Below are 24,539 nucleotides of genomic sequence, written 5' to 3' on the forward strand. Positions count from 1 at the left end.
CTATGTAGATTCTATGTAGATTGTATATTTTAAAAGCAAATTGTCCTGGAACACAGTAAAAAGTAGGAAACATCAATAGTCAATGAAAAATCAGTGAAAAAATGAAGTCATCCACTTATCTCAAAAACTATAATAAAGAGATGGCTAATTGAATGCTTTTGCAAAAACATAATGAAGAGCTTAAAAACGATGTATAGCACGTAGAGTAAAAATAGATAAAACATTGTCCGAAGTCAATGTGTGTGAATAAAATCAATAATAATGATAACATCTCGTACGTGTCTTCTTCAGACTACCCAGGGCGTCCCACGCGGAGGAAACGTGCTTGAAATGTCTCACATCTTGATTTGGAATCTCCAGATTCGATTTTTCATGCAACATGACTTTTGACCTGATCACGTGACACAGTCTGGAACTTATCGCAAACCGGATAGGGCCTTTCTGAAATTTCTTGAGTATGAAATGAAACTGTTTCAGAAAATTTGACATCCTCGAAACCTGTCGCCCTGGGCAATGATACAAGATGGTGACTACGGCCCAGTCCTCTGTGTTTTAACAGAATTTGGTGATGATTGATTGAATAGTTCTCTAGAATTTTTATCTACCGGGCGGATGAACATGAAAAACCACACTCATTAAAAATTCAAGTTAATCATAATTTTGTGCAAGATTTTGGGTTCAGACGAATTATATATGACAGGTGTAGAAGGAAGGACGTAAGGTATTGTCCACAGTAACCAGTGATGAAAATTTTCCGGAAAATTTTCCGATTCATAAAAAAATACTCTACTTACTCCTACATCGTTGTTTAGCCGTGATATGAGGTGGAAAATTTTCTTCTATATTTTTCCGGAAAATTTTCCGTTATTAACAAATATTAGTGATCAAGCAACAATCCCTCAGTATTCCTAAAATTGATTTAATTAATGTATAGAAATGTTAAAAAGTGAAAGACCGTTTAAAGAATCTGAAAATTTCCATGCCAGACAATTTTCAGTAGTATGTAGGAACAAGTGAAACAATTTTTCATGAATCGAAAAAGTGTCTGTCCTGTACAGAGATGAAAATTTTCCGATTCATGAAAACATGCTCCACTTATTCCTACATCGTTGTTTAGCCGTGATATGAGGTGGAAAATTTCCTTCTACATTTTTCCGGAAAATTTTCCGTTCTTAACAAATGGCAGTGATCAAGTAACAATTTCTCAGTATTCATAAAATTGATTTAATTTATGTATATAAATGTTAAAAAGTGAAAGATCGTTTAAAGAATCTGAAAATTTTCATGGCTCAGACAATTTTCAGTACTATGTAGGAACAAGTTAAACAATTTTTCATGAATCCAAATATTTTCTGTCTTGAGCGGAAAAATTGAAGAACTTTTCATGAGTCGGAAAATTCATCATTTTGAAGCAAAAATTAAAACAACATTTTGTGAATCGGAAAGTTTTATTGCTCTGTAGAAGCAAGTGAAAGGAATTTTCATGAATTGGAAAATTTTCATCACGATGTAGAAACAAGTGAAAAAACTTTTCATAATCCGGACAATTTTGGATATTATGTATAGTGATGCTTGGTGGAAAATTTTCCACTATATTTAACTGCACATTCAGCTATAAAATTCAATTCCTGTAAAGGAAATTAGACTGCAACAAATTATCTTTTTTCCAAATAGTTTTCGGAAACCGGAAAATTTTGTAATACACCGTGTATTTCAAGTTGGGAAGTAAAAATATACAGTGTTTCTCTCTCTCTCTCTCTCTCTCTCTATCTATCTATCTACCTATCTATCTATCTATCTATCTATCTATCTATCTATCTATCTATCTATCTATCTATCTATCTATCTATCTATCTATCTATCTATCTATCTATCTATCTATCTATCTATCTATTTATCTATCTATCTATCTATCTATCTATCTGTGTGTGTGTGTGTATGTGTAAAGTGCAGGGAACATACATTGAGTTCGTAGAGAACAAATATCCCAATCCAATATTTAAAGTGTAAAAAAAATTGAAAAGAAACCTTTGTGAATTTATCATTTTCAGAAACAGAAAATTCCACTATTTCTTCACATGTAGGACTGCCTATGCAATGAAATAACCAGATAAAAGTTTCTTATGAAGATTATTTTTGTAACAGAGAATAAGAGAAATGATTTTTTTTATTTTGTAAATTAAAATGAAATTATTTGTTGCTTTTACAACGCAGCGCTAATAGTGCAGCTTTTTATGTTTCTTTTATTATTTTCTTTAAAGAACAACTACACAAATCAGCTTCCTTATTTTTTATATTTCATTTTCTCTTCTGAATGAATATATGAATAAATAAATTTTTATTTCCAGAAAATGGTCAGTATTTGCTTTCATGAGTTACTTAAACTCGAATTTTGGGTAGTTAAAAATTTACAGTACGCACTTTATATTATATCTACGTATTTATAAATGTTGCAGTATGTAAATCTATAAAAGTAGTAAAGCTATGAGAAAACCGTATTGTGTGTATTAAACTGACGAAATCTAATAGTGTAAGATCAAAGGTGGATTCTGAGGGAAGAACGCATTGAAGTTTTTGAAACATTCTTGAAATGAAGAATCATTAGATTTTCACTTCATGAAACTTTTTAAGACAATCCGTTTCAAAATTTTCCGGAAAATTTTCTTCACTGTACAGGACAGTGAATGTTTCGATTCATGAAAAATTGTTTCACTTGTTCCTACATAGTACTGAAAATTATCTGAGCTATGAAAATTTTCAGATTCTTTAAACGATCTATCACTTTTTAACATTTCTATACATGATTTCAATCAATTTTTTGAACACTGAGGAACTGTTACTTGATCACTTATATTTGTTAAGAACGGAAAATTTTCCGGAAAAATATAGAAGAAAATTTTCCACCTTACATCACAGCTAAACAACGATGTAGGAATAAGTGGAGTATGTTTTTATGAATCGGGAAATTTTCATCACTGATGTGCAGTTAAATATAATGGAAAATTTTCCACCTAACATCGCTATACATAATATCCAAAATTGTCCGGCTTACGAAAAGTTTTTTCCACTTGTTTCTATATCGTGATGAAAATTTTCCGATCTATGAAAATTCCTTTCACTTGTTTCTCAGAGCAATAAAACTTTACGATTCACAAAAAGTTGTTTTACTTTTTGCTTCAAAATGATGAAAATTTTCCGACTCATAAAAAGTTCTTCAATTTTTCCATATAAGACAGAAAATATGTCGATTCATTAAAAATTGTTTCACTTGTACCTACATAGTAATGAAAATTGTCTGAGCCATGAAAATTTTCAGATTCTTTAAAATGATCTTTCAATTTTTAACATTTCTATTCATGAATTCAACCAATTTTATGATTGCTGAGGAATTGTTACTTGCTTACTGATATTTTTTTAGAACGGAAAATTTTCCGGAAAATTTTCTAAAATGGAAAATTTTCCGCGGAAAATTTTCCACCTCACATCACTAACAGTAACACATAGAAGCATTTGCTAGTATTCAGAATTTTTCAGCTGAGGTAAGTCAGAACAAAATGAAACTGGGCATAATAATAAGAGTAATAAGACGCTAGTAATCAGGGGCGGTGATTAGGCGGGGCAGTTGCCTTCCCCCACTTTTTTGAAGTGACCCCTTAGTGTAGACTGTATAGTTTCATTTGAAAATGTCAAGTTCTTGGAAATATTACTGGTTCATAGAAAAAAAGGTGCCATATAATATTTGCCGTTGCGTGACTACATACCTATAGGGTTATTTGTCTTCCCGTGGAGCTAAGAAAGCTACAGGAATTGTGTTTTAATTGCAGTTCAAAGCAATTAATATTGCAATTGCGTATTTCTTTAAATGCTGTAGCATATGTTTGTAGTATTTACTGTCTTTCATTTTCTAAGAGTAACAACATACATTTAATAGGATGTGTGGAATTAAAAATATATATTGTTCATTAATCCCCAGTTTCAATATAACTTTTGCAAACCAAGCCTCATTACTCATTACTATGATTAATTATCCTTTCAATTTAGTTGTTTTGCAAATTTGTTATTAAATAATTTGATCACACAATTTTCCAACCAGAATTTCCAAACAGATGTTCATAAGCAGGGAATCAAATCTCTTCTTACAACTTTGCTAAAGGGCTAGTACCTACTAGCGTCGCCCTTGTCAATTTACTTAATAAAATATGAAATGCGTTATTGTAACTGAAAAGGACAATACCATACTGGTTATACAACCTTTCGTCAAACAAAGTGTTAGAAACAACCAGGAAAACTCAATATAGGCCTACAAACATTCGGGTCATGTCTTGCACCCCCCCCCCCCCCACACACACACACACACTTTTAAGTCCAACCACCGCCACTGCTAATAATAATAATGTGCAAGTTCTGTACATGAGCAAGTAATGACTAGCTAAATAGAACACCCATTAAAAAAAAAAAATCTATTACTTTATACATTTTACGTGTCTTCATAAACAAAATTGACATTTACTCGGAGAGAGGGGCATGCATGCTTAGATATGCTATCGTCATTTAGAGGAGACTCCAGAATAATGAAACAAACACAATACAGTAGGTTGTCTATAATAACATTTTATGCACTTTGCAACAGCTACTTTTCAAATTTCATGTTCTGGTAAGTTTGAAATGTGAGAACGATATGTCGTTACCGGTACCAGTAAATTAAGAAAAGAAAAGGGAAAATAATACATTGTACTTTCGGTTTTACATTAGATTTTATTCCCTTCTATGTGCAAACAAATTTTCAAAAGCTTCCAATAGCAATGAGAATTACATTATAACTTATGGCAAATACGTTTTAGAAGAATGAAAAGTAGTCGCTCACACCTCGTTCGATTGACTACCGTAACAACGGCGATTTTGTATCATGGCTCGTTGGTCTAGGGGTATGATTCTCGCTTAGGGTGCGAGAGGTCCCGGGTTCAAATCCCGGACGAGCCCACCACTTTTTTTTTCTTTCTTCATATTTTGAAATAATTATTTTCTTATATCAGGAATTTAATAACTAACAAGATATTTCTTTGAATACTGAATATCCAATTTATATCTCAAATATGGTGTGGGCTTGTGTATAGCCCGCTCCCCCAAGTTCTTTGTCACTCGAAATGGAAGAGTCAGTACTACTACTACTTATATCGAGAACAGAACCCAACCAACCCCTGCGGGGCTTCTAACCCGTTCCTACTACTATTGCTACTAACTACCACTACTACTACTACTATTGCTACTAACTACTACTTATACTAAAGCTTCCTTACCGCAAGATTTACATCTTAAATCTTTATAACATGCGATTCCGATTCATTATGAACTAGTATGAATCGTTAGAATCACTATGATTCGTTAAAAATCACTGGGGGGAGCGGGCTATACTCAATCCATGGTGTGTTTTACCGATAGGAAAAGATAATATAGTTAGCAGTGTATTTTGCTACATATACAATACATATACTAAGAAACAGCTTTTCCCAGTTAAATAAAACGGTCATTTATTATTAGCAACGAAGTCCCCAGCTACCCAAAAGCTAGTTTTAGATTGTATCTCATCAGTCACCACCCATACTATGTACTGTTGTGTTGCTAGTACCATAATGGGGATCACTGGTGCAAATCCCGGGGGGAATGAGGTGGACATGACCCCTTCAATCTTGAAACTAGGGGGAATGTCAATCGTATTTGAATTTTTTTTTGGGGGGGGGGATGTGATGATTTGTCCGGTTGCCACAAAGGATAGTGAGATGAAATTGATGTTCCCCCAGAATAAGCCTCAAGTCTGCCCTCCTCCACAGGATTGTTTTTGAACTTCACAAATATTCTGAGTATCGCTTAACAACCAAAAAAAAAAAAAAAAAGGTCTTTCTTGTTCCCCCCCAATATTGAAGACAGATTTGCGCCGCTGATGGAGATCTTAATGTGGGAATATTTTGACATCAGAGGCATGATTCTAGAACAGCATCTATTTTTAGGTTCCCAAATTATTTATTTGTTTCCTCCATTTTCTCGAACTTCTCGTGACTTAGCGGTTAGTGCACGCACCTTAGTGGGACAGATCCACGTTCGATTCCCGGTGGAAGCTCATGTGGTTCGGATCCAGTAGCGTATTTAAGGAGAGCTTCCGGGCTTAAGCTCTCCTCCGAAATTTTGTTTACTATTTTAAAGTAAATGAAATATCTCACAAAATGTTCACATTTCCATGAATAAAGTTAGTAAAGTCCCCCCCCCCCCGAAACAAAAGCGTAAATACGCCACTGTTCGGATCCCACGTTAAGCTGTAGGTCCACATCTCATATATAACCTTGCTGTTGAAAGGAACGCTAAAGCTTAACAAAATCTTCTATTTTGCCACAATAAGCTAGTCCATCTCTCATATAGTCTTGCTGCTGAAAGGGACACTAAACTTAAGATCAAATCAAATCCTTCGTTTTCTCGAAAACTACGCATGAGCATTTACACTCATGCATGTAATTGGGTTAAGCTCAATAAGATCTAACTATTAGTATACATCTCATCTTTAGAGATCTTTTTTATATTAAATTAATAATATAGAATTTTCGCAATATAGGTCTATGTCACCGCCGGCTTTTGTCGACAACCAGAAAAGGCACATTTTATTGTGTGATGTGTACGTAGCATACGGACTCCCAGTTTTTTATTATTATTATTATTATTATTATTATTATTATTATTATTATTATTATTATTATTAATAATAATAATAATAATAATAATAATAATAATAGTATTACCGTATTTGTTTCTTTTTAAATGAACACAGTTCTTACTCAATAGTTATTTTGCGTTTGTACTATATTTAATTTAACGCCTCATTCCTATAACACTTATAATATTTGTAATATACGGAAAGAGAGCAAAGCAGTATTTAGTATTTATTTTCGGCACCGTTGGTGACAGTATATGAAAAAGCGTACGTTACTTAGGCTACTTGTAACACTCCCCAAGTGTGACACTCCGGTTTTGATAAAATTTGGCAGGTAGATACTAACTACATATAAAATAAACAAATACATGTTTTTTTTAAATTTTCTGACTGGGTGGCAAACTATTTTAGGGGGGAAAAAGCCCCAATCCCCAATTTTCGAAATTTGACGGCCGAAAGGCAAAAACAAGTGGACCGAAGTGAACGAAATTGTGCACAGATAGTGTAGACGTAAAATGAGGGAATACGTGTTTCGTATTTTCCTGTAAAAAACGGTTGGGTGGGGCACGGGCCCCTCCAAACTTTTGATCACGAAATATCAAAAGTGCTACTAACAGTATGTCAGAAGTGTCTAAAGGACATGAAGAATTGCAACGAAACTTTGTGTAGGGACAATATGCAAAATAATAATAATTAATAATAATAATAATAATAATAATAATAATAATAATAATAATAATAATAATAATAATAATAATAATAATAATAATAATAATAATAAACTATTAGGTACTAACTACACATAAAATAAAAGAATACGTATTTTTTTATTTTCTGCGGAGAAACTGTTTTAAGGGGGGGGCAAAAGCCCCAACCCCCAATTTTTGAAAGTTGATGAAATGAAGAAGTGGAAAGAAGTGAATGAAACTGTGCAGAGATATTGTAGACGTAAAATGAGGGAATATGTGTTTCGTATTTTCTTGAAAAAAAAAAAAAATACAGTTAGGTGGGGCACAGATCCTTCCAAACCTTTGATTGCGAAATATCAAAAGTGCTAATAAGTATACGTCAGAAGTTCCTAAAGGATGTGGAGAATTGCAACGAAATTTTGTGTAAGGATAATACGCAAAAATAAGTGATCACGTGTTTTAAATTTGTGCGGAAAAACAGAGTTGGGGCCAAAGCCCCCTTCGAAAATAGTAAATATTACCGCAGTAGCGCAAGAAGTATTGGACCGAAGTGAATGAAATTGTGCATAGATATTCTATGTATAAAACAAGGCAATTCGTGTTTCCCAAGTGTCCCCATCCGATTTGACTCAAATTTGGCACACCAACAGCAAACAGAAAATAAATCGACACGTGTTTTTGTTTATGCGGAAAAACATTGTAAGAGTTAAAGGCGCTTCCCGAAATATTATAAAATACGCTATATTGTTTGTGCTTACTGTTGATGTGTCAAATTTGAAGCAAATCGGCTGGGGATGCTTGTGAAACACGTATTGCCTTATATTACATATATACAGTAATATCTATGCACAATTTCATTTCTTTCGGTCCACTCCAGTGTTGTAAAGGCCTCGAAAAAAAAAACAGAAATTTTGGGTTAAAAAAACAGTTTTTTACCATTTTTCCCGAGCCTGGAAAGAAACGGAAAAATTGGAAAAAAATTAAATTTTCGAATATTTTACTACGTTACGAGGGTCTCTACGCAAGTTTTGAGATGTGAAATAATTACATACTTAAAATCAATTTAACACTTACATTTTCTCAAAGTATTCACCATTACACTGTACACACTTTTGCATCCTCAAAAACCACTTTTGGAAGCAGTGTTGCCAGTCTGTTTCTTCAAGTGTTGTAAGTTCATTCTCGTAAGCCACTACAGCTTCTTCAGGGCTGCAAAATCTCTTCCCACGCCTGCGATCTTTGATCCTGAGGAACAGAAAAAAATCACACGGGGCCAGGTCAGGGCTATACGGCAGATGAGTCATAAGTTTGACCTCCGTAGATTCTAAAAACTGAATTGTGATGTTGGCCGTGCGGACGCGTTGTCATGATGAAGCAGGATCCCACGCAATCCAGTTCTTGGACGCCGTTCCCGAAGCTTCTGGAACATTTTTGTGAGACAAACAGTGGTGTATCACTGAGCAGTAACAGTTCTTTGTTCTTCAAGTGGAACAGTTGCAACATGGCCAGATTTGGAGAAGAAAGTTAGGACCATCTTCTTCCCCACACTTCGCGGTCGCTTCACTTTCGTGGGTGGATTTTCGTCTGGAGAGATCCAAACTGTAGACTAGCGTTTATTTTCAGGGTCAAATTGATAGATCCAAGTCTCATCACCAGTAACAATGTCAGAGACGCGTCGAGAATTGCCTCCATCAAATCTTGCAAGCATTTCTTCTCACCATTCTACACGCATGCGCTTCTGCTGTTTAGTCAAAGTGTGAGGCACCCAACGAAATGAAACCTTCCTGAGCCGAAGATGATCATGAAGAATTTTTGTTACTGCTGGCGATCCAATGTTTACTGTAGATTCAATGTCCTTGAAAGTTGTTCGAAGATTTTCTAGAATCATTTGTTCCACAGCGGCAATGTTTTCATCTGACAGCTGTTGCCGGACGTCCAACTCTCTCTTCGTCTTTAAGCGATGTCTGGCTTCTTCTGAATTCACCAAACCACCGAAAAATTGTAGCACGGGAAGAAGCAAGGTCTCCAAATCAGGGGCGTCATTTAGGGGGGGGGGCAGGGAGGGACATTTGCCCCCCCCCTGAGTTTGAGATGTATATAGATTTTATCAATAGAATAGTAGTAAATCAGTGAAAAACGCGAAATTTTACTTATATCAAGGGGTTTTGGCCTCCCCAAGCAAAATCTAAAATGACGCTCCTGCTCCAAATGCCTCTACAAACGGTCAAGGCTTTGTGTCTCGTTCAAACCGCTTTTGAAATCGTAAAGGATCATTGCCCGAAAATGTTCCCTTTCGAGCTCCATTTTAGACAGCCGAATACTGCTCACATCAACAAATAAGTGAAGGTGATACGGCCATGCCGATAAGCGAGGCGCGTTGAAACTTGCTTCGCTTCTTCGCTCTGGATACCACTACCGAACGCAATTGTTGGAATTCAAATACTGTTCCACAACAATGCGTATGTCAAAACTTTCGTAATGACCCTCGTATGCTTTTAAAATGAAAACTATTTTATATTTACTAATTTACAGTTAAGATCATTGAGTAGTTATGTTTATTGTATTAGAATAGGGAAAAGTTGTGGCAACAAATATATTTGCACCTCTCTTTTAAAGTTAGCACCGTGATAGAATGGAGTTATGACTACAAAAGATACTAAAATATAATCCTAGTTAGATTAATTAATATAGACGTATTTAAATTATCTTAAGTAATCTTTAAAAGTTACCGTTTTATGGCAGGGAAGTGTTAAAATAACAGGGCCAGAATCATTTTAGTTAATACCAGTATATTAAAATTAAATATATATTTTATAAAGACACGAATCTTGCTTGTGCTGTGTAAAATTTCCGGAGATTTGGAACCCATTAGAAAAAAAAAAAACTTTTGTTCGGAAATATTGGCAAAGCCCAGAAGATATGATTTAAAAAAAAAAAAAAAACTATTTCTTCGCCTAATGCTAATCTTATTTGCTGTAACGTGTCTGCAGCATCTATACAACGTATTTCGCTAGCAGAAAAAATACTTAATGCAACAGCTTTTAATTTTAGCTTTTCATTTTCTGATTACTGACAAAAATAACTTTTTATTATTTGTATATTTTCCGAACAACTCAAAAAGAGAGATGATCTTATTTGCATATTCACACACACAAAGCACAAGTGCGTCAATTTGAGCAGCGACAAATATATTAAAGAATTTAATATGTAAAACTTCCGTTCGTTATTAAAGACTAGCAGAATATTCGTTCTTCGCACGGGCAGAATACGTTTCATTTTGGACAAAAAGGGTACCAAAACTGTCACCAATGAACATAGGAATCCGAAAAACCATGACTTCGACACTAGTATCAGTCATTTTCAATTACTTTTACTTGTCATCCTCCCCCTTTAGGAGTACTAATGGGGGCTAAATTTGGATTTAAACAGCATCGGAAGTGTCCCTGTTTATCACAGCAAATCCAAAAACTATGGATTCGACTCTAATATCGGTCATATTCGATCCTTTGTATAGGGGGGTCTATATCTCCCCTCTCCTACGCCCCAGGCCACGGCGCTGAATTTGGATTTAAACGGCATTAGAAGTATCATTGCTCATCTTAGCGACCCCGAAAACTATGAATTCGACACTAATATCAGTCATTTTCGATATTGTATATATATATGTATATCACCCCTTTTCCCCTCCCTAAAATTTCGGCGTTGAATTTGGATTTAAACTGGATCGGAAATGTCATTGTTCATATCAGCGGCCCTGAAAACTATGAATTCACACTAACATCGATCATTTTGCATCATTTTTGTATATCTCCCCCTCCCCCAATTTGCGGGGATAAATTTGGATTTAAACAGCATCCAAAGTGTCACTCTTCACCTCAGTGACCCCGAAAACTATGGATTCAACATTGATATCGGCTATTTTCAATCACATATATATATATATATATATATATATATATATATATATATATATATATATATATATATATATATATATATATATATATATATATATATATATATATATACTTCCTCTTCCCCGAAGTTGGGGTCTGAATTTTTATTTAAACAACATCGGAGGTGTTGCTGTTCATCTCAGCAAGCCCGAAAGTTATGGGTTCGACACTAAGATCGGTAATATTCAATATATATCCGCACTTCCTTCCTCCAAGGTGCACCTTCAAAGTGAAATGGTAAAATTCATCCCAGGCCCGAACCTCATCTATGTTGAAAATTTTTATGGAGATCAGTCTGGTTGTTCAAGAATTGTTAAGTTACAAATATAATCACTTTCATTTTTATATATATAGATAATTTGTCCCACTAGAAAATAGGTATTTGTTTACATACAAAATTTTGTAAATAAAGCTTATATTAAAGTCTATATTTGAATATTAAATGATAGTAATTATACGACTAAGTGCATGAATATTAGAGAAATTTGCCTAGTGCTTTTTCTTTTAAGAAGTAATTTAGTTAAAATTAACAAAATTTCACCAGATCAAAGAGCACATTAAGAACTCAGTTTCATTCAAGAACTATATTTGTTGCAATAGAATCGCTTTATAACGGTAGATGTGTATGCAATTGTAAAAGTTCTGTAATTAATGCACATCCAGAAGTAAACGCCTCAGAGGCACATAAAGGAAATGAGTGCAGACTATAATTTTTCAAGAATAATTACAACAGTTTTATTTTTGAATTCTTTTTTTTTTTTTTTTTTTTTTAAATATTCACAATATTGAAATTTCTCAACTTACATTTTTCACGCGTTGGAAAAAAGAAACGGTTCCATTACTAGTACAACTAACCTAATACAAAGATTTTTGTTTATTTTGCCAGTTTTTCCGGAAAGAAACCGGAAAATACGTTTCTTTACCAACAGGTTCAAAATTTCCGGAAATTTTACACTAGTCCACTCCTTCCTGTGCATCTACGGTAATATTTACTTCTTTCGGATGAGGGGGGGGGAGTTAGGCCAAACACAGTTTTCCCGAACAAACAAACAGAAAACACTTTCGCTGTTCGCTTTTGTGTGTGTGTGTTGTCTCTAAACAGTTTCGTTGCAATTCTCCATGTCATTTAGGCACTTTTGACGTATACTTATTAGCCCTTTTGATATTTCGTAATCAAAGATTTGGAACGATCTGTGCAACACTTAACTGTTTTTTTTTTTTTTTTTTTTTTTTTTTTTTCAAGAAAATACGAAACACGTATTCCCTCATTTTACGTCTACAATATCTGTGCACAATTTCACTTACTTCTTTCCACTTCTTCATTTCTTTCGGCCGTCAACTTTAAAAAATTGGGAGTTGGGGCTTTTTCCCCCCTAAAACAGTTTCTCCGCAGAAAAAATACGTATTCGTTTATTTTATGTGTAGTTAGTATCTAACTGTTTAATTTTTCTTTTCTTTTCTTTTCTTTTCTTTTCTTTTCTTTTCTTTTCTTTTCTTTTTTCTTTTTTTGCATACTGTCCCTACACAAAGTTTCGTTGCAATTCTTCATCTCCTTTAGACACTTTTGACATACCGTTAGTAGCACTTTTGATATTTCGTGATCAAAAGTTTGAAGGAGTCCGTGCCCCACCCAACGGTTGTTTGCAGGAAAATACGAAACAGGTATTCCCTCATTTTACGTTTATAATATCTGTGCACAACGTCATTCACTTCGGTCCACTTTTTCTTGCTTTTCGAGCGTCAATTTTCAAAATTTTTGATGGTGACTTTTGCGCCCTAAAACGGGTTTTCCACAGAAAATGAAAAGAAACACGTATTCGTTTATTTCATGTGTAATATCTACCTGCCAAATTTTATCAAAATCGTACTGTTACACTTGGGAAGTGTCACATGTTAGTTTGAAACTGACTAGTGATCAATTGATAATGGGGCTCTTTTTTTCTTGTTTCAAAAGTGTCTCTATTGTGCTTCTGAATAACAAATATAAAGCTGACTGTCTACATCTGCAGTATTCAAACCATTTACAAGTTATTTTTTGTTTCATTAGTTTTTCAGTCTGGTATTCTGATCTCACAGTCAGTGTGGTGTTGTGAATATTGTATTAAATTTGTAATTTCTCATTTCAGTCAGTGTGTGTGTGTGTGTGAAATAAAATGGTAGTTTCCAGTTCCGAAAGAAGATTATATAATGAAGATTACATCACGTACTTTCATTGAAAAAGACAGTGTTCAACTACTACAGTCTGTTGTGTGGCATTAAACATATACAGGGTGTTTCAAAACGTTTGGGAGGTTTTTCCTGACACCAAGATAACACAAAAAGTATAGATCAACCGGAGTGCACGAATGCTTCCTTTCGGAGTTATAGGCCACCGAAAACATGAAAAAATGAAATTTATAGGTCCGTAGCTCCAAAAACTATGGGACCTACCGTAGTCGGGTCAAAACTTCACTTAGGAACTAATATGTGCGCTATCCAAAAATACATGTTTGAAAATCCTAAGACAGACACGCAACAAATTTTTATAGAAGGACTTGGTGGGTACTTTAAATTATATGTCCGTAACCAAACTCCCTCTTTCAAAATTGTTGTGTGAGTACCTTAGGATTCTGAAACATGGGATTTTGGATAGCTCACATATTAGTTCCTATGTGAAGTCTTGACCCGACTACGGTAGGTCCCATAGTTTTGGAGCTATGAATCGTTGAAGTTAATTTTATCATGTTATTTCGGCAGCCTATAATTCCGAGAGGAAGCATTTGTGCACCGAAGTTGGTCTATACTTTTTGTCTTATCTTGGTGTCAGGATCACCTCCCAAACGTTGTCGGTGTTGTTTTGAAACACCCAGTATAAATTAAAAATATAACCAATTTAGTGATTGAGCTCCTTCGTGGCTAAGCAGTGAGTATACGCGCCTTTGGCGCGGTAGACCCGCGTTCGATTCCCGGCGGGAGTTCATGTGGTTCGGATTCCACGTTAATCAGTAGGTTCCGTCTCATATAGCCTTGCTGCTGAAAGGAATGTTAAAATGAACTCAACCAATTTATTGATTTTTGGTTATTCTAAAGCCATTTGAACTAGTCAGAGAACAGAAAATGAACGCAATGCACCCATTATTATTTATTTCTGCTCAGTTAAACGATGTAAATAACCAAAAAATTCCATATCCCGATATTGTATTTGCAAAATACAGAAGCTTTCCGAATACGATTACACATCGTAATAGCGCTAGCGAGGCTCACGAATTGTCGACAAACGCCATATGGAATTGTACTAGTAGTGCAACTAACATTTCCCATCTTCCACTTACAATATGAGAAAACGGGAGAATCTGGAGAAAATACACGAACACAATGTTGACCACCACAAACTCATAGACCTTGGATTGAACCAAAGAAACGCCGCGCACCTGAAGTGATCCACCAAAATGTAGAACTCGTAATTGCCAAGTTGGAAAACTTTTAATAGGATGTTTTAGATACGTACAGTACATTTGACTAATCTGCTGTGTTCGATTAATCACCCCAGGTGTTTTTATGTATTTACGTGTACTTGCAATTAAATTGCTATCTGAAATTAAAATGTTCTTACCTGAATAATTCCACCTCCAGGACCTTCAGAACAGTTTAAGAATTCCTTGGGCAGCCCTAACAGTTTCCCTAACCAATTCATCATAACCACTTCTAGTTCTGTGCAGGCAGGGCTTGTCATCTGAAAACCAAGACAAAAGTTACTAGTGGTCGCTCTACCACTGAGCCACCATGTTTCATATACTGTTACAAAATGGAAGAAAATAAACGTAAATGGTAATCAACAAAAGTAGAATTATGCTCCTCATTTTAGATAATGTAGAAGTTCGCTCGATAGCAAAGGAGAACAGAAGCGGGACGTTTTTGAGAGGTAAATCTGAGGACAAAATTGATTAATAAAAATGAAAGTTTTGTGAATTAATTTGGTAATTGTTGTATTAAATAATGTTAAAATTAGAGGGTAGTAGTATTCCAACCTGTCAGAACTGAAACATTTACGCATAAGAGGTAGGTTCTATTTTTTCTCTGTGAAAGTTAAGTAAAAGAAACGTTCCACTTCTGAATGCTTCAACTACAATTTATTAATATTATATATATGTATGTATGTATGTATAACTTTACAAAAAGAGAGTAATCTCACTATGAATAGCTTCTCAGATAAATGTAACTGAATTAAACGTCAAGAACCAATGTTCGCAAAGAGACCAATACAAAAAGCTCAGGCTCGTGCCTTTTAACTAAATTTTACATGCGTTAATAAAAAGAGACTTATGTCTCAGAGGATTCGTTAGTTCTCTCCGTTATGTCTCAGAGGATTCGTTAGTTCTCTCCGTTCTGCCTGTCTCTTGCTAGTTACCGAGACCGATGATGCCTCCCGATTCCGTGTTCCTCATTTCATTACTGATTAATCTTCAATCAGATGTTAAACTATGAGTTTTTAGCAATCACGAGAAAAAAATGGAAAGAAAAGAAAGATGTTGGAAACAAAGTGGAGTTTCAGTATAAAATGGTGGAATTTTTCCAATTGCATCAGCCATTTGTGCTCCACCAAAGATGTTATAAAATAGAGGATATACCCATACTGAAGCAGAGCAGGGCACGATTACAGCTATGTCACAGATTCGCTACACCCACTCCGCCATCTTTGTAGGCTCTACGTAAGTTAAAAATTGCAATACCTTATTTACTATTTCTTGAGTATTAATCAAATAATCGGAAGTGAGCCCGATAGTGAAACCAATTGAAGTTTAAACCCGAGCTCTGTTGAAGTTAGTGACTTCAAGCGCGAATAAGGTTATTAAGCGATAGTCCAAATGAGTACAAGTACCATTGAGGGTAATAAGCGCGATCTATTGTCCATTGAAGGTAGTAAGCCCAATCCAGTTATGGGAAGTGAGCCAAAGTGCAAGATGGAGCCTGAGTGAGCGCGAAAACAAATTAAATTAGTAAGAGCGATCCCGAGTGAGAACAAGCTCCAGTTGCCCAAGAGCGAATCAATTTAGATTATTGAGTTCGAGTGAGCGCTTGTCCCACTGAGGGTTAGGGATAGGCACGAGTCGACCTAAAACTCGACTCGATTTGAGATTTTCTGGAGTCGAGTTCCGAGCCGAGTCACTGTTTTTGAGGTCGAGCTTCGAGTCGAGTCGAGTTCGATAAATGGCTCGTTCGTTCAGCTCGTTTTAGCTCGTATGAAATCATGGCCTGATTAGACTGGAAACCTAAAGTAATTAGAAATGTAAGCAGTAATGTGGAATACTTTTAATGTTGCTCACGACAGGGGTCACTAATCGCATCTCGTCTCGTCTCTATAATGAGACGACAGTAGACTTTTATAACGAGACAACCTCCAATGTCAGTATATACTGTAATTCTTACCATCAAGGCTGAGACCTGCAAGGTCGAATTTTTGAGCCCAAGCAGAAGCTCAACCGGGTAGTGATGTCAACCGGCTCGGTTCAGTTCAACTGAGCACACACTTGAGCCTGCTCGATTGGGACGAGCCATCGATTCGGCTCAATTGAGCTGATGGCTAGAGCTCGTGGTCATTGGGCTCGAAGTCCGAGCCCAAGTACGTGCCCGAACGAAATTAATGAGCGCGAGCTCCAAGGAAGCTAATGAGTACCAGCCTCATTGAGGAATGTGAGTCCGAATAAGAAGCTTCAATAAAGTAGTGACTGTATATCCCTGTAAAGGAAGCTAGTGAATGAGAGCCTCATTTAAGAATGGGAGCCTGAATAAACGTGAGCGTCAAGGAAAATAGAGAGTGTGAGACCCCTTAAATTTAATTAACCCGAGTTTAAATGAGTGAATGATTGCTGATGGCAGTGAGCTGGAGCCCTTTTGATGGTAGTGAGCCCTAAGCTGAAAGAAGTGAGCCCAAGTGTCAGAGAGCACGAGTCCGAATTATGTATAATGTTAATTTGATGGACTGGCATGACATGAATAAATTTGATCAGATCCATCACTAGAAGCGTAGGCAGCAATGTAAAAGCGAAGTCAATGACATGTCAAGTATACGGGGTGTTTCAAAACAACATCGACAACGTTTGGGAGATGATTCCTGACACCAAGATAAGACAAAAAGTATAGACCAACCTGGTGCACAAATGCTTCCTTTCGGAGTTATAGGCTGCCGAAAAGATGAAAAAATGAACCTTAAAGGTCCATAGCTCCAAAACTATGGGAACTACCGTAGTCGGGTCAAGACTTCACTTAGGAACTAATATGTGTGCTTTGGCTACGGGCATATAATTTGAAGTACTCACCAACTACCTCTATAAAAATTGTACCGCAGGTTCAGAAACTTGGATATTTGGATAGCGCACATAGTTTTTACGAGTCTACGTGAAGTCTTGACCAGACTACGGTAGGTCCCATAGTTTTGGAGCTAGAGCCTTTAAATTTCATTTTTTCATTTTTTTCGGCAACCTAGAAATCCGAAAGAAAGCATTTATGCACCCAGGTTGGTAGCAAGATTGACCCCTTACGCAGATGAAATTATTGGAGATTATCAGTGCGGATTTAGACGAAATCGATCAACTATCGACCAAATATTTACCATTCGCCAAATACTCGAAAAAAAGTGGAAATACAATACCCCAGTACATCAACTATTTATTGATTTTAGAAAGGCGTACGACTCGGTTAGGAGAGAAACATTATACATCGTTCTTACAGAACTTGGAATACCGAGAAAGCTAATTAGATTAATTAAGATATGTTTAAATGAATCCCAAAGTAAAATCCGGGTAGGAAAACTTTTGTCCACGAGCTTTCACGTCGAAAATGGCCTGAAACAAGGAGATGCGTTGTCGCCATTATTATTTAACTTTGTTCTGGAATACGCCATAAGGAAAATTAAAGATAGCAACCAGGGCCTAGGGTTGAACGGTATTCACCAGGTTATAGCATATGCTGATGATGTGAATTTAATAGGGGATGATAGGAGAACAATAGAAAGAAATGCAGAGATCTTATTAAACGATTGCAGGGACATGGGATTAGAAGTAAATGCAGATAAAACTAAATACATGGAAGTGCGTCGGGACCATAATACGGCAAATTGTGGATGCGTTAAAATATTAAATAATACATTTGATAAAGTGGGTAGTTTCAAATATCTAGGATCAATATTAACAGACGAAAATCATATTCACGAAGAAATTAAATATCGACTAAAAGCAGGGAATTCGTGTTACTACTCGGTTCAAAATCTCTTGTCGTCGCAAATTCTGTCGAGAAATTTGAAACTTAAAATATACAAAACGATAATTATGCCTGTTGTTTTGTATGGTTGCGAAACATGGTCGCTAACTCTGAGGGAAGAACATAGACTCAAAGTATTTGAGAACAAGATCTTTAGACGAATATTCGGACCCAAGAGGAACGGGAATGGGGAATGGCGGAAACTTCATAACGAGGAACTACATAATTTATACGGTTTACCCAACATTGTTAGGGTCGTCAAGTCTAGGAGGCTTAGGTGGGCAGGTCATGTAGCTAGAATGGAAGAAAGTAGAAACGCTTTCAAAGTCTTGACTGGAAGACCACTCGGAAAACGACCTTTAGGAAGACCTAGGCAAAGATGGGAGGACAATATTAAGATGGATCTCGCAGAGATAGGAATACAAAATAGAAACTGGATCCAATTGGCTAAGGATAGAAGTCAGTGGAGAGCCTTTGTGAACGCAGCATTGAACCTCCGGGTTCCATAGGTCATAGAGTTAGTTAGTTAGTTCTTATCTCCCAAACGTTGTCGGTGTTGTTTTGAAACACCCTGTATACAGTATGTATAAGGGAAGGGAAGATAGAAGCCAGACAAATCAATTTATAAGGTTAAAACTCTCACTCTTTTCAGTTTTTACCTTTTTATACACGTACTTTTAGATAGTTTTTAGTTTGATATAATTTTAATTTACTTAGAACAATCCATACATGTCTCGCATTACCCTATATTATTTATTATATTCTTTAGTGTTAACAATTTTGTTCATAGTAGGCTATTTATCCTTATGACCGGGCCATTTCACATGTAACTCACACTGTAACTATTGAATCAATTTTAATATCAGAACAATTCTAGTGACAAAGTCAACATGCCTTTGTAGTAGCCGCGACTCTACATAATACACGACATGGTTATATATAGAATAGAATAGAAGTATAATTGTATAATGAACTTACCCAACTAAAGCCAATGCAACTTATTCCAGCGCTTAGAAGATCCCCGAGTATGCTAGGGTAACTGTTAGCTGTTGGATAGTAAGCGTGGAATCTAGGAGAATGCCAATGCGTTATCTGAAAAGATGAATAATTCATACCTTATTCATCTGAAAAGAAGAATAGATGAATAATTCATACCCCTAGAATAAGACTTGTATCTCAAAATAAATTTTAAATTGTTACTAACTTTTAATACGTAAAAGCCAAAATCGAACTAAAAAAATGATAAAGCCTAAAGCTCTTCATATTTTGGGCAAATCTTTGATGCAGTTTGTGCAAGTTGATTTTGGTGTGTAAGCTAATTTAATCAGTAGTTTTGGAAAGTTGATGAGTCAGAAAATTTTGATTTTGCTGTACTCAAAGTTTTATTTATTTATTTTGGAACACCAACTGCTCACGACAAGCTGTTCATTTCGTACAATGACAAGAAAACTCTTCTTCAACAGAGGTTGATCATTTCATGTCTAACAGGAGTTTCAAAAATTAAAGTTTTTTTTTTCTTTTTTTTAAAATTTTCTCATGACTTTACTCTTCGGACTCATGATCTTTCCAAAACTACTGATCCAATTAAGTCAGGAGAATTATTATAGTTATTAAATTATGGGACATGTAGAACCAAATAACATCAAATTCGAACTCAAAGAACGAAAAGGGCTGAAAATTTCTTATATATATTTATATAAGAATGTATACTGTAGATCGATCGATCGATAGATATAGATATAGATTGCAAAACTTTGATTCCTTAGTTTGAAAGTTCAAATTTGGTATGTAGACTAAGACGTGTACAAGCAAATATCTTTAAATTTGAATTAAACAAATGAAAATACGTAGAAGTCCCTATATTTTTTTTGTCAAAACCTTGGCCCTTAGTTTGCGCAAGTTGAAATTTGGCAGGTAGACTAGTTAAGAATTGTGAAATCGAATAACGTCAAAATTGAATTGAAGACATGAAAAGACCTTAAAAAAAAGTCATCACCAACCTGGTTTCTCTCATAATATTACCACTACTCTACAAACGTATAGTTCTATAGTCTAAGATTATGTGGACTGTCATTTCAGAGGGCATATTGTAATTTCGTTTTTTACGCTAGATACACAATAACCATGATTGGTTATAAAAAATGAAGAAAGAATGAGAGCTTGTGAAAAGAGAAGATTAAAATATTTTAACTTACTCCTGGCATGATAACTTTTTCAATATCCTCCATAACGGCCTCCCATTTCTCGGGCTCTTCTGGAGCTTCCGTTGGAATGAGTTTCTGCAGGTAGCCAGGCTCTACAGACGGCAGTACAGGCCTATTAAAGAGAGTTTATTTTGTAGATAAGCAGTGAATATCTAAACTAAATAATTACATTGTAAATTAAACATAAAATAAAGTATATAAAGAATTTGAATTTTTTACAGTTCAAAAGAATTTGAATCTTTTAAGTGCTTTATTGCGTCTGTTTTGAAACGAATCCTTACTAGTAGTGAAGGAGAATTCCAAGGTCTGGTCTCCAATACGAAAGTCAGCAGGCTTCCATATAGGGAACTTTGAAGTACTCACTCGCCTATGAGAGTGGGCCCTCCTATCACTAGTTGTAGCTACTCTATGCGACAACCAACACTCTTGACAATTGCCCGACAGCACATTTTCCACTGGAGATAACTTCTTTGCAGGTGTACCCGTTGTATTTAATCCCTTTTTGTTGGGTCCCTTTCCAGAGATCGGAAACTTTGCGCATCTTACGGAAAGAAAGGCGTTGTTTCAGAAGTCCGAAGGCACAGTAGTTCATTGGCGGCTGGCGCCGAGACTCTTTGCTAGGATTTTGGAGAAGGTAAGAACACGAATTCCGGTCCGTCTGTACAATACTAGCGATGATTTCGCTGTGTTATGGACGCATTGTCTTGATGCAATTTCATCACGATTGAGTCCGCTCTGTACAGTGTTGAGATTTCGTTCTTGTAAATATTCATCAAAACATGTTCCAGCATTGATTTTCAAATTGTTGTGAAAACATGAAGCTTTAATTTTCTTCTCCAACAAAATCCAGCTGTAGGGATGCGCACGAGACGAGTCGAGACAGGATTTATGCTGACAAAATTCGAGTCGAGACACGGATCTTCCAATAGAGAAATATACATTTTTCGAGTCGAGACATCACTTTTACAGCACATTTTCGAGACGAGACAGGCAAAAATCTTGTCTCGTGCGCATCCCTACCCAGCTGCAAACATGAAACCATGTGGATGACTTTTCATGTAGTGACGAATGAAGTCGCCTCGTCGTTTTGTATTGATCCTTTGTAATTGCTCAAACCTGTCCACTATCAGTCATCGGTCACACGACTCCTCTACAGTGGCTCCAAGTTTCCACTTATCTCCAGTCAGGTGTTGATAATACAGAGTTCTATAGTCCAATTTCAGTTGCAAGAGATGATTGGATTTGAGCAAATAAACATTCTTCTTATGGCTCATCTTGAGACGTAACATTTTGTGAATGGCATAATGGATGATTGACTGAAACACAGGAAGCGGGCAGCCGCTGTGTCACAGTGAATTCTCGGATGCTATCAATGTCTTAGTTCTGCGTAACACCGGTGTTGTCAACTTCACTTGTTCCATTTCGGACATGGCTTAATTGTTGATAAACTGTCCAGGAGGCGGTCACACCTGTCTACCGTCGTACTATGGCATTCATGGAGCATTTAACAACAAATCCTTGTCAGTGGCACTGTTTAACACTATGCTGGAATAATGCAAGTGTGCATCGGGAAGTAACACTCCCGGAATCGATTTTTTTGCATGGAATCATAAAGATCGTGACTAGTAGCAGATGGAATATGGCACCATTCCACGTGCAGAACACCATTCAATTCGGTGAAAGAGGATGGAGGCAGAAATCTGCCCCCGGATTCGTGTCTCTGTCTGGGATATGGCGTCATTGCTCGGAAACAATATATGGATTATTTGATGCACATGGTGTCCTAAGTAGCGTAACCGGTAAGCGTCAGCACATGATCCAGTGAAAAATAGATTTGAACACAAAGCCAGCACCATGTTTCACAGGGTAGACAAATGCGGATCATATGCTTGTTTGAGGGTCCGCCAAACCTAATCAAGGTTGTGGTTTGAAATAATGTAAACGATGGGCCATTTGACCATACAACATGTTTCCAGTCATCAGCGATCTGTGTTGTATGTTAGCGGTACCATTTCACGTTGTGCTAAACTGTTACGGTCCCTTCTCAGCGGTTTCGGTCGTCCAATCCGAACCTGCACGCCCATGTCATGTAACTTGCGGTGAACTGTATTTCTCGACACAGTCTATAGCAGCGTTTCCCAACCGGTGTGCCGCGGCACACTGGTGTGCCGTGAATGTGCTGCTGGTGTGCCGCGAGGAATCGAAGCAAAATTAATAATTTTATAGCAATCAAATTGCCAAACGTAGGGGAAAATGTATATTTGTATTTCACATGACTATGAACCTCTACTATGAATCTACAATTTTAAGTTTCATACAGGGTTACTGTTCTGTACATTTCTAATGTTGAAAAATGTATTTGTTATAATTGTTATGACCATTATTGCTTCTTTATTGTTGCAGATTTCGTAACTTGAAAATTTAAAATATAATTCAATCCTTTCGACAAATTACCTACATTTGTGTTTTAAAAGTAAAAGAGATTTGTTTGTTCGTTCGTTATTTAGTGATCTTCCTTCTTCGTAAAAGGTTCGATAAAGGTTTTAAAAAGAAAGCGTATTTTTAAAAACCTGAGTCCAATATTTCACTGCAATTGTTTTCTATTTTTAAAATAGAATGAAAAATAAGCATAATGATTTACCACGGGGAAAAACCTCTCTGAGAAGGAGATCAATAATCACAGAAAAAATACCACTGTGTTTTATATTTACAAATAATATCTATAAGTGTGCCGCGAGAATCCAAGTAATATATATAAGTGTGCCGCGAGATTCCAAGTAACACCCGTAGTGTGCCGCAAGTTGAAAAAGGTTGGGAAACGCTGGTCTATAGGAAGTGCTGCTTGACTTTCTCTGTCCCTTGCATCACAGCTGTACGATGGTTTTGAATTACAACTTGCTTTATCCGCCGGAACTTGTCGCTAATTATTTTCCTCTGGCACTGTTCTTCGCCAATAACGTTTCGCCGTAAATTTTGTAGGTTGCCGTTGTTTGGACATTGTCCTTTGCGCAAACCCAAAGCATTTGCCGCTTTCGTCACGTTCGCGGCACACAACGGAGTGCCAACAACTTGTCTTCTTTGGAAATAAGAGAATTCGGCCATTTTATTTTTTAACGAAATATTGTAGCTACACCATTGGTCACCGGATCAGGTTGAGTCTCAGAAACAGGAACCAGACACAGGTGACCCGGACAAAAGTTATGACCCACGTGACCTATGCCATCAGTTCTATTACTAAATCAGTTGATATTTTTGTTAAACGGAAAGCGAATAATATCTTTATTTAAACATAATTCTGAATATGTGTGAGGGATGAAAGTGGGAAGAAAGAAAGGAAGAGGGAAGGAAGGAAGCGGTCTGGGACCCAATGTTAGGTACCATTCTGCCATTTGCCTGGTATGAATGAGGAAAACTCAAGAAAAAACTACGCATAACGCCTGAAAAGCTGTTACATCTTTTCGACCGAGTTCCGCACCGGGAGGAAACAGTGCTAGAATCGGTCATCGGCTCATGACTTTTATCTGGCTCATCTGGGTCTGGGTTTCACTTCTCAGACTCAGTCTGGCCCGGTGACCCTGAGACCCAGACAGACTCGGTGATTGAAACAGACCCGGCGACCCAGAAGCAGCCTGAATATTATCTCTGCGGAATTACTGCAGAATTTTATAGATTAATGATATCCATTACTCGAACTCGAACATTCACTTGTTGGATTCTCGGTGTGACATTTCTTAATCAAAATACAATGTGTTAAATT

The 24,539-nt window shown here is 36.3% G+C and overlaps 1 protein-coding gene and 1 non-coding gene across 6 annotated transcripts in view; one reads left to right on the forward strand and one right to left on the reverse strand.

The window, feature by feature from the left end:
• The window catches only part of LOC145672083 (aromatic-L-amino-acid decarboxylase-like), a 99,721-nt gene that overhangs the window by 34,807 nt on the left and 40,375 nt on the right, over nucleotides 1-24,539 (reverse strand). For all 5 annotated transcript variants that reach the window (XM_081741364.1, XM_081741337.1, XM_081741372.1 and 2 more), the window contains 3 exons: nucleotides 20,774-20,894; nucleotides 19,557-19,670; nucleotides 14,935-15,054 (listed from right to left, as the gene is read on the reverse strand). In XM_081741364.1, coding sequence (XP_081597490.1) covers nucleotides 14,935-15,054; nucleotides 19,557-19,670; nucleotides 20,774-20,894 — 355 coding nt within the window. The remainder of the gene's footprint in view (nucleotides 1-14,934; nucleotides 15,055-19,556; nucleotides 19,671-20,773; nucleotides 20,895-24,539) is intronic.
• On the forward strand, nucleotides 4,909-4,980 carry TRNAP-AGG (transfer RNA proline (anticodon AGG)). Its single transcript has one exon. It is a non-coding gene; the product is annotated as a tRNA-Pro (tRNA).

The sequence above is a fragment of the Thermobia domestica genome, chromosome 2 (genome assembly GCF_964235325.1).
Source record: "Thermobia domestica chromosome 2, izTheDome1.hap1.1, whole genome shotgun sequence".
Taxonomy (NCBI): domain Eukaryota; kingdom Metazoa; phylum Arthropoda; class Insecta; order Zygentoma; family Lepismatidae; genus Thermobia; species Thermobia domestica.